The sequence below is a fragment of the Hydra vulgaris genome, chromosome 09 (genome assembly GCF_038396675.1).
Source record: "Hydra vulgaris chromosome 09, alternate assembly HydraT2T_AEP".
NCBI lineage: Eukaryota > Metazoa > Cnidaria > Hydrozoa > Anthoathecata > Hydridae > Hydra > Hydra vulgaris.
Genome location: NC_088928.1, coordinates 16,901,158 through 16,915,000, shown reverse-complemented (window position 1 = coordinate 16,915,000; position 13,843 = coordinate 16,901,158). Strand labels below are relative to the sequence as shown.

At 25.2% G+C, this 13,843-nt stretch overlaps 1 protein-coding gene across 2 annotated transcripts in view; it reads right to left on the bottom strand.

Annotated features, from left to right (window-relative positions):
• The window catches only part of LOC100214756 (girdin), an 81,538-nt gene extending 73,269 nt beyond the window's left edge, over positions 1-8,269 (bottom strand). The window contains exons 1-3 of one of the 2 annotated variants that reach the window (XM_065804884.1): positions 6,679-8,269; positions 6,442-6,524; positions 5,682-5,790 (exon numbers count right to left, since the gene is read on the bottom strand). In XM_065804884.1, coding sequence (XP_065660956.1) covers positions 5,682-5,790; positions 6,442-6,524; positions 6,679-6,735 — 249 coding nt within the window. In that variant the 5' untranslated portion in view covers positions 6,736-8,269. The remainder of the gene's footprint in view (positions 1-5,681; positions 5,791-6,441; positions 6,525-6,678) is intronic. The other variant, XM_065804883.1, reaches the window with a different exon arrangement.
• Between the last annotated feature and the right edge of the window lie 5,574 nt (positions 8,270-13,843).

Here is a 13,843-nt window from a genome sequence, read left to right as displayed (position 1 = left end):
GAGATTATCAAATTATTTCTTTTTAACCACTTTATTAAAGTCATCCTTGAAAGTCAACACTCTTCTTTATTTCCAATAACTTCTGGGGTACCTCAAAGTTCTATCCATGGTCCTGTTTTTTTTTTACCTACATTAATGATCTTCCTGACAACTATACATCTAAAGTGGCTCTATTTGCTGACAACTCAACTTTAAACTCAAGTCTTTTCTTTTTGATCGCTAAGAATAGGTACCCAATCTTTAATCTGATATCATTTTTAGAACAGATTGGGGCTTGCAGTGGCTTGTGAATTATAACTTCAACAAAACTTAGTTATTTACTGCAAATAACTATTATTCCAATACTGTTGACATTTCTATGTTAATGAATAGCAACTTAGCAATCCATTGCTAAGTTAGCATTTGTTATGCTGCTTCTCTTTATTGTGTTTATCATTATCTTTTGATTTGGTTCTCTACCACTATAAATCTCTTATTTGTCCCTGTATGGAATACTGTTGTTATATTTGGGCTGATTCTTCTAATGATGCTCTTTCTCTTCTAAACAACGTCAAAAAGTGTATTGTAAATGTAGTTTGACCAGCTTTATCTGCCAAGCTTGAGCCTCTCCTTCATGGTCATAAAGTTGCACATCTTTCTCTTTTCTACAAGTATTTTCATGGTTGCTGCTAAAAAGAGCTATCCTCTCAGGTTCCAGTTCTATAGTATCCTCTCTAGTTCCATCAACATAAAACTTATTCTTACTAGACTCATCATTCAGCAAAGTCACATTCTTTCTCTGTATCTGTCACTGCATGCTCTAAAAACTTTGATTCTTCTACTTTTTTTTCCCTGCACCTTTTACAATAAAAACTTAATACACTTTTAAAATAAAACATGTTTTATTGTCAGTATGAACAGGATATTAAACAGTTTTTTATAACTACTTAAAGTGGTTGTAATATTTATGTTTTTACTTTTACTTTTTTATGTATTATGAAAAAATAAACTAAAAGTAATATAGTAATAGTAATAAGCACGTTTCTTGCACATTATTATATAAAAGCAACTTAAGCTTTAAATTATAACTTATATCTGCAAATTATAACAGTAATTTAAGCTATTTTAAACCCAGCCAAACAAGAATATTATGAGATGTTATATAAATATGAGAGATACAATGTTGAAAGAAAAAAAAACAACTATAGACTAATGTACAAAGGATACAATTTTGTACTAACGCAAACTTCCTTACAGCAAAGCGACAGGCAGGGGGATTTCAAAAATAGTTTTTGCTATTAGCTTTTTTTGCGTTAATTTGAACCTTGTTTCATATTTGGATTCAGCACCCTTAAATATGATCAGGTAACATCTTTTAGCTATGTTAAGCTTGGTGCAATTGTCTTTATCATAAGAGAGACCACTTGATATAAGAGAGGCAACAACAAGATGATACAGTTTGCTGCAAACTTGAATTAGTAAAAAAAACTTTAATCTAAATTTTAGTATCCAACTCTTGGTTATAGTTAAATTCTATATACAAATTTTAGTATCATACTCTTTTCAGCGTCATTGATCTTTTAAGCTAATTGCACTGCTTTTACTTATGTAATGTTTAATCAATAGTTATAAAAACATTTAGGTGGTAAAATATTTACATAACTATTTATTTCTTTAAAAATTTGTAGAATTCCTGTATCTAAGGTACAGTTCATTTCAAAAAATTCATACACTGTTTATGATGTTTTGTATTTTAGTTTATTAAATTTTATACACAGTTTATAATGTTTAATAGCTGAAGAATTGTCTATTAATAAGTTTTTAAATAATTATTTGAAAGTTACTCATTCAGCTTCTATTTTTCTCAGAAATAAAAAATAAAACAACAATATCCATCATAATGCAAGATGTTCAATTGATCTAATCAATTAAGAAATTTATCACAAGCAAATATATGTGAAATACTAAGATATCAAGAAAGTTTAAATGATGTAGAAAAAGATTTAGTAATTAGTCACTCTAAGATTGAAATGGATGAAAATGCAAAGGTTTGCCTATATCATTAATAAGTTTTCTGAAAAAGCTTTTCCATAACTCAAATAAATTAGTTGTGATCCATTTAATTCACACAATGGAAAAAGAAGGTAAGCTATTATTATTTAACCATGAAACTTTTTACTCTAATTATAAGCAGAAAGATTTTTTTGTAAAATATTAACTGAAGCATATGTATATGTTTTATACTTGAAATTTTAATGTTGAAAATAAAAACTTTCAAGATTCGTACATCCATATTATCGTTCAAGGTCATATTATTATCTTTCAAGAGATATGTGTTAGGTTCCATTCAAAAATTTATTGTTAATGATTAATGTTTCAACAACTGTCACAGGAAGACAATATAAAATCAGTGATGTTGAGCAAAAAGGCATTGAAAACAGCTGAGCAAACTTTAACCATATGTAATGAAATTTTATCTAACTGTTAAAGATTAATATCTATTTATTGTTTAGTTGATTTTTATTCTATTTTAATTTCAGTTTTTTTAATTATTTCATAACTTTTATGTTTTATTTACTATATTTTTTGGTTTAATTAATATAAAACTTTTAATACAAATAAATCAGAAATTTAAAATGAAAAACCCTTGCAGATTTTTTGTATTATGGAGTTGGCTATATTTAATTAATTTAAATATAACCAAATAAATAAAACATAATTTGTACCTTAAGATACAAATTACAAATCTTTTTTTAAAGGCATCAGAAAACTTAAGAAAAATGTTACACCATTTTGAAACTAAATTTTCATATTGAAACTTTGATGTTTGAGTGTTTTATCATCATTTTTGGGTTCTTTTCCCTGAAAATTAGATACAAATTTTCATCACTATCGAACAAATATTACATAATTTTAAACAGATATTACAAAATTTTGAACAAATAATACATAATTTTGAACAAATATTACATAAATTTTCATCACTATTGAACAAATATTACAAATAAGTTAAAAATAATTGCAATTTAGCATAAAACAATTTTTTCATTGGTTTCTTGAAAACTTGAAACTTGTTGTTTACCCCAAAATTATCAAAATCTGAGATGTCATGATGACAAACATAAGTTGAATCAAGCTGAAATGATCTCAACATGCTGAACTCCACCCATCTTAAATGGGTTTATTGGGACTGAACATGCCAAAATCTTAACATGTGCTAACTTTTATGATGTTTAGACACGATTCTTGAGAGATTGCTTAAATAATTTAACTGCCTAAAGCACAAAACTCTTGCTGTTTATAATAGGGAGAACAGAGAAAATTAGAAACACCACAATATAATTACTTCAACTATATCAAAAAAACACAATATATACCTATATTGTGCATCCTGCATCACTATTTAATAAAATATATCATTTTTACCCTGATTTTATCTTTATCCTAGTTGAAAGTACTTGATTTCATATTTCAAGGTAATCAAGTGAATAAACTTTTGAATAAAACATTTTTCAATAACCACTGAAGCTTACTTATAAATACAAACTTTATAAAAATTAGACTTAATAAATTATATAATCATTACACTTTCAATATAGTAAGGTTTGAATATTATACATACAATTGTATACATGTATTTATATATAAATAAGCTTTAGTCTGATAATTGATCTTATTTTTTTAAATACTCTTTCAAATAAAAAAACATGTTTATTGTACTTTCTAGAATTATTCTAGATTCTAGGAATTACTTTTATTATTATTTGATTGTTTAAAATATCAAAAAACAAATTAACGATGGTAAAATTAATAAAAACTGCAAAAAAAACAACTGCTAAATTGTTTTACAACTTTTTTTAAACAATTTTTTAAATGAAAAATCTTTAGGGAAAAACGTTTTGGGATAAAAATTTTTGGGATAGGATAAAAAATTTTAAAAGCTATCACAAACAGTAGTTAGTTTTAAAACCATTAGCAGTTTTGAAATTAAAGAAACAAATCAACACTTACGTTGTTATTTATAATCGTTTTTTGCCTTCTTTTATTAAATATCATATTTATTATATTAATTTATAATTTTATTTTAATTCTTTTTATAATATATTTTTTATTATTGCGACAAAAAGTTTTTTGTCACAATAATAAAAAATATTTCAAATTAAGCGTATTACGATTGTTTTTCGCACCTTACAATTTTTAAAATTACAGTTTTTTCTTTCTATTATTTTTTTTCAAACTTATAAATTTTGGCCATTTTTTTTTCTTTTTTAACTTAACATTTTAGGCCAGTTTTAAAAATATAGAACAAATGTTTTTGTTTAAGGTTTTTAGTAGGGGTCTTCAATAAAATATATAAAGCCTAATTTAAATTTTAAATAGAAATGAGATCATTTGCTTTCTTATAAAAGAGATTTTCATTCAACAAAAAGCACTTTTGAATTTAAATTATTTTAAACCTCTGTATGGAAGCCAATAATTTCCTACTTCAATTTAAAAGTTAAACTTAGTGTGATGTACTTTATGGATGAAGTATATTAAACTTTACCTTAAAGTAAATCAAAACAACCATAAAGTTAAGTTTCTAAATTTTACTAATAAATACACTAAATATGCTCCAAGATATTTACGTGCAAAAGTTAGCCATAGCAATGTTTTTATTTATATCTTATGTTAACACATAAAAAGCTTTTAACTAAAAATTATTTTGAAAAGAAGTTTCAAAAAAAAATATGAAAAACGCAATACCATTTCTTCTATACTTTTATTCTATTTATGGAAAAGTCAGTCATAGAAAAAATTAAAAAAAAAATCAATGGCAACATGTTTAAAAGATCAATTATGGAAACAAACAAAAAAATCAATAACGTCAACGACACCGAATTTAATGTCATTTGTTGCTGCATTCAAGTGGCCTCTTTATGTTCCACACTGCTTAAATGTAATGCCAGGGGGTCTTTTTATTGCTGTTGTGCCTGGTTCCATTCTGGTCATAGAAAACAATTTTGTTTGATTTATCTGATTTTCAAATCATTTACATAAGCTGCATATTGATATAATTACATCTAATCTATTTAAATTATACTCCAACTTGCAATTAAAATGTCTCTCCTACTTCTTTACTGTGGATAGTCTACTCCTAATGTCCTTATTTGCATCCATGAATTGATCAAATTTAAAGTTAGTAAATATACCAAATGAAGTGTTTATTATCACTTAAAAGCTGTATTGCGATAAAAAAAAAATTCATTTAAAAAGTGTTAATAAATAAGCAATATTGGAATAAGATGTGTTAATAATAAAATGCCTTTAATACGCATCCCTTTAAGTATTAATTAAAGTAATAACACTTCTAAAAGTAATATGGTAATAGAATATAAATTATAACAGCAATATAAACTATTTTAAACCCCACCGAACAAGAATATAATGAGAAATTATAATATTTTATATGAATAAATATGAAAGATATTATGTTTAAAAAATAGCAATTTAAGAATAAAGTACAAAAGATACAACTTTGTACAAACTCAACCTCCCTTAAGGCAAAGCAGTCAAATTTAATTTTGTTGTAGAGTGTCAAAAATAATAAAATGAGATAAGTTAATATTTAGTAATATACAATTACAAATAAAAATTGATACAATTATGAGTGAACGGGTAAACAATTTAAACATTAAATTTTAAAAAATGAGTAACCATACCTGGTAAAATCGCTTGATTGTGAATAATATTTCTGAAAGGTTTTGTGCTCTTTGGGTAATGTCATCAACGTTGTTTCTAAGTGGAATTCCTGAGAAAGTAGCATGGTCACTAAAGATATTTGGAAAAAAAACATATCAAAATACCTTTACAACATAAAATAAAAATTAACTTATACACATGTATAAATGGTCATTAGCAACTGTGCTAAAAAGCACAAGTAGTAAAAAAACTTTTAGTATTTCTGCAAAGTACCATGTTCTGAAGCAATTAAAATTGTCTTATTGTTCTAGTATGCTTCAATAACTTAATTAACTACTTCTGTAAACCATCTTCTGATCATCATTGCTGAGAGCAAGTGGAGAAGAGGTTACCATTTACTTAAATTAATATTGTAGTTAATTAATATATTGAGTAATATAAGTATTTATGGAAGAAAATTAAAACTTGAATTAAGTTAAAAAAAAAAGAAAAGATTTTTTATTTTTAAATATTTCGATAAAATTATATTACATAAAAATTGGTAATGATATATAAATGGATAGAAATAGTAAATTAAATATTGTAGCAGTTGTTAAATAAATGTAAATTAAAGTAAATAAAGATTTATATATATATATATATATATATATATATATATATATATATATATATATAGACATATATATATATATATATAGAAAATAAAGAAAGAGTTAATGAAAAAATTCTGAAGATCTAAATTTTATTGCAAACGCTAATAATAAAAATTTTAACACTTACATAAGCATAAGGACATCTTTGAGTAGTACCCCATTGACAATGTCAGTGTTTGATTTTATCGGTGTATCCAAGTAAGATTGAATCTAAAAAGAATTTCATAATAATTTAAAAGAATTTCGTAATAACGAAACTCTCTTAAGTAAAAATCTCTTAAGAACCTTCAGTTTCAAGCAATACATAACAAAATAATATTTTTTGCTTGCATTAACAACAACAAAATAAATAAACAAAACATACCCAAACAACAAGAGGAGTTTTTACAAAGTCTTCAGAGCTTCTTTCTAACAAGCTCATATTAGAAATATCATCATATTTTTAGTTTCCTTTTTATCATTTTATGCTAAATTCAAGCCAAATCATAAAGTTCTTTTTAATTTATGTTTAAATTTTGTAGAAATATACTAAGATGTGTCAAAAAAAAAACTCTTAAGCTTTTTACACTCTCCAAAGTACTAATAGGCTAAAAAAAAGTACCAAAGTACAAACAGGCTAAAAAAAAGTACCAAAGTACAAATAGGCTAAAAATAAGTACCAAAGTACAAACAGGCTAAAAAATTTAAAAATGATTTCTGTAAAACTTTATTTTTTAAAAAAAAATTTAAATTTAGCCTCCAACAAAATCTGGATCAGTCTGATATACCTTTCTGTGTAGTCATAGACACATACAACTCATTTCATAAAATTTTTAAATAGATCAAACATCTCCCTGGCATCTCCCTTGATCCACTTCTCTACCACTTCAACAGGAATCTGAGCTACTTTGAACAGGATCCAGCTCAGGGAACCTACCAGTTCAGTAAGTTTTGTTAGCCTCATAACAACTGGTAGCTTTTATTTCCCCATATGAAACTGCTTGGGGGCATCACACTTGACCAACTTCTTCAACATCTTTTTCTTTACTTTCTCACCAACATCATAGCCAGCAAGGACCAGTATAACTAACTGTTTTGTTAAGTATCAAGAATACTGCAGCATCCTGACAAAAAGGGTCTGTCCTAGTTTTAGCAAGTAGTTCCTTAGTTTTGGGTAGTAGTCCCTTATTTGGGTAGTACTCCCTCACAACATTTTATCAATGTTGCTTATTTGTAACATAATGCTGAAAACTATTGAGCAAATCAGTAAAAGAATTGTAACTAATGATGGTGTTATTTCAAACAAGAAAGTTCCAAGGAAAGTTAAGAACTTAACAAATAAGTTGACAATATGTATTGACATATTCTAAATTTGACAAAATAAGAATAGAAAATAATAATTAAATAATAAGAATCAGTATAACATCAATTGAAACAAATGTTATTTGAAATTAAACATAATTATTGATTGAAAATTTAAACATAAGTCAATAGATGTAGATAAAAGTGAATTATACTAAAAGAATAAATAGTAATAAAAAAAAAGTTTTTGTTTCATTCTTGTATGTAAACCATTATTATTAAAATCTAATCCTTCATTTGAAACTTTACTAAGTTAGTGGTAAAGTAAGTGCAAAGAACGCTGCATAGAAAAGATTTGAATAGGCTTACTATGTCCTAATTTCTATGACATTAGCTATGTGAAAAAACGATAAAAAACATTACTAGAAATAAAATGATGAAATGTCTAACTGACAATAAATAATTTCAACTTAATAACATGAAAATAGAAAAAAAATTAACTAAAAACATTAAATCTAGTCAATGAGGCATTTAATAACAAACTGGATAAAAATGACGCAAAAATTTTTTGAAGCAGGTAAGTACTTGGCAATATATTATTTGTAGACAATTGAAAGTAGACAATTGAATTAGAGGAATGAAAGCCTACAGAAAAATATGAAATATTTCTATTGAAAAATCTTTATATATAAAGGAGTATAAGTAATAAAAACAAAGAAAAATGAATGATGAATAAATGTTCAGAATATACAAATTTATTTTAAGAAGAAAAAGCTTATACACAAGTCATGTCAACAGTAATTTTATCGTTAAAGTATACCTTAAACAATACAGGACACATAAGTAACCATAAATTTGCTTTAAATACAACAGTTTAACTTATTTTAAAACAAATATACATATGCATAGATATATCAATATTTAAAATGAATAAATATAAAATGGTAGGAGGTATAAAATAAAGAATTTTCTCCTAAGAATTGTGTCTATTATTACCGGCATTTTAAAGAGCCTCAGCATCAACACTTAGTTTAAACCGGCAGATCATTGCCATTTATGCTTTACCCCATAATTTATGCCTGCTCTATACTGCAGTAAAAAAAAGGCTTCATCACAAACAACCAAAACCCTAACTACACCCAAATTTGTAAAGCACTAATGTTTTTAATGAAATAATATGGAAAGCAAGAAATGTGAATTCAATATCAAATAACATAACAAAATGAAAAATAACTAAATCAAAACATTAAATATTATTGCATAAAATAAAAATTAAAAATTTCTAAACAAAAATAAAAAATTTAAATAAGCACTTACCTTGTCACTGGTCGAAAATTGGTCAAAATAAATAATTAAAAATAATAAACACTATAATGATAAGTTCTAATAAAAAAACTTGAAGCAGTTAGGTTGGTATTGCCAAATGCCGAATGTAATTCTGAAGGCTGATATATATATATATTTATATATATATATATATATATATATATATATATATATATATATATATATATATATATATATATATATATATATATATATATAAATATATATACATACATATAACAGTATAGCAAAGTTTACTGCAAACAGTGAAAATGTTGTGCTATCCCAATAAGTATGCCTTTTATTGATTTTGTGTTGGTTAAAATACCAATTGTATTCCTTGTCATTACTTATCAAGTGCCAATGTTTACTTATTATGTTTCTTATTTTTCTTCCTTTATCACTATAAGGTATAATAACAGGTAGGACACTTTCATTTTCTTCTTTTCTTCTCTCATATAAAAGTTGGTGTTGAGTATAGCTTTTTATGGGATACCCACAAACTATTGCAATTTGTGCTAAGGTCTTGAGCTCTTTCATCGGGATATTGTTGACAGATATAAATTTATTATACCTCAGGGCTTGATTAAAAATGTAAGATTTACTATTCATAAAACTAAAAACCTTCAGCAGATTTTCAATCGATTTATGAAATATGAAAAAAAATGTCATCAATATATCTTTTATAGAGCGAGATTGAATTCTGAAAATTACTTAATATCTTTTTGTTGAATCTACCATAAAAAGGTTTGCATATGGTGGTGTCATTCTTGTGTCCACAGATGTACCTGACATCTAGTGATAATGTTGAACAGCAAAAATAAAAGTACTATGGGTTAAAATTATTTCCAAAATTATATCTATATTCCTGAGTTTATCGCTTTTAGGGGTCAATACCTTCTCTGTGTAGATTTTTTTTAGGATATTTGTATAAAGGGAGGTCACGTAAGTTGTAACCAAGAAAAAATCAATGAGGCATTCAAAAACAAACTGGATAAAAATTGTTTAAAACCTCTTTGAAACAGGTAAGAACTTGACTAGATGGATGCTTCAACCATTATTTTTTGCTTTATACATCACAATTATATATAAATATTATAATGTTAAAATAATAACACAATTATAATAGTGTTATAAACTGAATGAATAGCAGATACAAAATATAAATAAAATAAGATTATACAAAGAGAGAATGATCAAGAAAAACTAAACAAAATAGTTAAATGGTCAAGGAAATAGTAACTAAAATTTAAAAATAAATCCATGGCACACACAATTAGTACAACAGTAGGCATGAAATTAAAAAATAAAACTTTGAACAGTTTAGATTTTTTTAGCACATATATGTTAAATGAGATACACATTGACAAAAACATTCAAATTGATCATTTATTTATATATATACTAGCTATCCAGACCCATAGAATACAGGTCATGGTAAGTCAGTTCCACACCAACCATATCTTAGCATGGAGAAGATACACAATTCTTCAATTCAAATTCTTTTTTGTGCAGCTTATTAGAAACCTCTCCCCATTTATTTAAAAAAAAGAAGGTTTGAACTAGCTAATTTAACAAATGTAAATTTAAAATTAGGTAAAAAAAAATAAATAATGAGAATATGTAACATCTACTTAATTTAGTTATAAAAGAAATGAAAAGTAAAACTTTAAAATAAACTTTATCTTTACCTATTTTTAAATTTACATTAGTTTAATATAGCCACATTTTCTAATAAAAAAGTGCTAAACAACTTTTCTCGCCATTAACTTGGCTTTAATGGCTGCCACAAGTTCCATATCAAACACGCACAAATAGGTAATGGCAGCATTAAATTCAATATTAATATATTATGTATATGTGTGTGTGTGTATATATATATATATATATATATATATATATATATATATATATATATATATATATATATATATATATATATATATATATATATACATATATATATATATATATATATATATATATATATATATATATATATATATATATATATATATATGTATATATATATATATGTATATATATATATATATACATATAAATATGTATATATATAAATATATATATAAATGTATATATATATATATATATATATATATATATATATATATATATATATATATATATATTTATATATATACATATTTATATGTATATATGTATGTGAGTGTGTGTGTATTGTGTATATATATATATAAATATATATACATATATATATATATATATATATATATATATATGTATGTATATATATATATATATATATATATATATATATATATATATATATATATATATATATATATATATATATATATATATATATGTATGTATATATGTATGCATGCATGTATAAGAAATTTTAAATGTGTTCTACAAATGAGTGCTTTATGTACTTAAAAAAACAGAGCAATTTATTTTCAGACAGTGTAAAATTAAAAAATTTGATAAGTAATTTTTTACTAATTATATATATATATATATATATATATATATATATATATATATATATATATATATATATATATATATATATATATATATATATATATATATATATATAAATGCATATTTTTATATAAAAGCCAAGTACTCGTTTTTTGTCGGCGTTTTAAAACGTGACATTAAATTCTTAGTTTAAAATTCGAAGCGGATTAAGTAGTATCCATAAACATTAACGGTAAATAAAGCGACTTTCAAAAAAACTTTGAACTTAAAATCGTTAAAAATAAAAATACATATCTATCTACAAAATTCGATGACAAATGTTGTGTGTTGATAATAAAACCTTTTGAAGATATACGAAATGAATACAATATTCAAAGCAATTTCATACATAAATAGAATCGTATATGAATCATTAAATTAGTGTAAATATTACATGATCTTAGTTTCATTAAACACACGGCTTTTTAAAATCCTTTTTATTATAGCCATGTGAATCCCGGTAGTATATGACGGTCTATTTTATTAACTTTACGGTTTATTTATTCACCCGAGGACGAATTCACTATTCTCCGTTGAGCTTAAGAAAGCGTTAAGCTTTGTTTCCAATAAAAAAATTAGGCGTTTGTTAAAAAAGTTTCATAGCAGTTTTTTTAAGTAAAAAAAAACTAAAATTTTTTTTTTTTACTTTGAAAAAGTAGTTAAATAAAAGATTATTTTCGACGAAATATATTTTTTATTAACAAAGCCAAACAAAAATTATTAAGAACTGCAAGCATTGCTAGAGATCATTAAGGAAAAGTAAACATAAATAGGGTACAAACGAATTGATTTACTTACTAAAATTAAATTGGCTTTTTAGGAAAAGGAGCAACAATTTTTTAGGTCACTGTTTTATAAAGTACTCCATAATTTATCGCTATATCTATTGCCACATCTATTGGCAATAGAGTGATGTTAAAATATTTTTGTATCTTGTATCACATTTGCGTTTCCTAAAAAAAAAAAGGTACTCCATTTCTAAGATATTTTAGGACTTTCAGATTTTGGTTTGGGGGGGGGGGGAGCGCGAATGCTTACCTCCATATTTCCTCCCCCCCCCTCCTCCTCCTGGATCCGTCACTGAGTTCAACACATTGGCATTGTTTTATGTTAAAGTAACGTCAAAAATAAAACTGCGACTGTAATAGAAGTTTTAAACAACAAACACGCTTAAAATAGGACACATGTCACTAAATCTAAAAAGGTGAGAAGAAATTTGCATGCATGATGAAGAAATTTGCATGCATGAGAAGCCTTAGTAGATATATAGAGCACCATAAAAAGTTCAGCCAAACATGCGTAGAAGATATGTAGTACATCATGCAAACCCATACGGTAAAAATCCATGGAAAACCAATGAAAAAAACCATGGAAAAACTATGGAACTTCAATTGGTATTTGGAACACGTTTTCACGGATTTTCCATTTTCCATGAAAAAACAATGGGTTTTCCACGGAAAAACCAAGATTTTTTCTATGAAAAATCCTTGGGTTTTTTATAGAAAATTTATGAGTTTTCCATGAAAAGTCCATGAAAACAGCAATAAATTTATCATCACTTATAAACAATAATTATAAGATTTTTACCTCTTCTTTGCCCAAGCTATCTGCATGGTATACAACATCATTTATTTTGCCAATCAAACCTTTCTAGTTATAATGTAGTAATTTAAATCAAATAATAAATTTAAGAGAAAAAGATTTATGCTCAAACTATTACATATATATTTATTACCTGCATGTTAGTAAAATTTATATAGAACAAGGTAGCAACAAATATAGTCATACTGAAAAATTTTCATTTGAAACAAACTTACTTCTTTGTCTGCGCGATCTGCATGATGTACAACTCATTTATATTGTCAGTCATACCTGCCAGCTAATAATGTAATAACTTAAATAAAATGATAAAGTTAAAATGAAAGACTTATGCACATATATAAATAATACCTATATGTTGGAAACATTTCTATAGAATAAGGCAGCAACAAATACATTATTACTTATAAATGGTAACTTAAAAAAAGCTAACTTCTTCTTTGTCGGAACTATTTGAAAGATGTGAAACACTATTTTTATTGCCAGTAAAACCTACCTGCTGATAATGTAGAAATTTAAGTTCAGTAATTTAGTTCAGCTAAATATGAATAGCATATAAACAGTGAATCACGCAAAATAACAACTAGATTCAATATCAAACTCTATTGGGAAGAGGTGAGGCAGTTACAACCAACAGCGCACACTACAGACAAATAACTGAACAATTTTTGGTCCTCTAAATAAATTGCCTATGACCGAAAAACCTTTGTTTACAGTGAGACGGGGCTACGTTCCATGTTGCTTCGTCTTTTTAAGATTTATTAAAGAAGATGAAAGTTGTAATTTAGAAACGTAAGATGTAATTGAGAAACGAA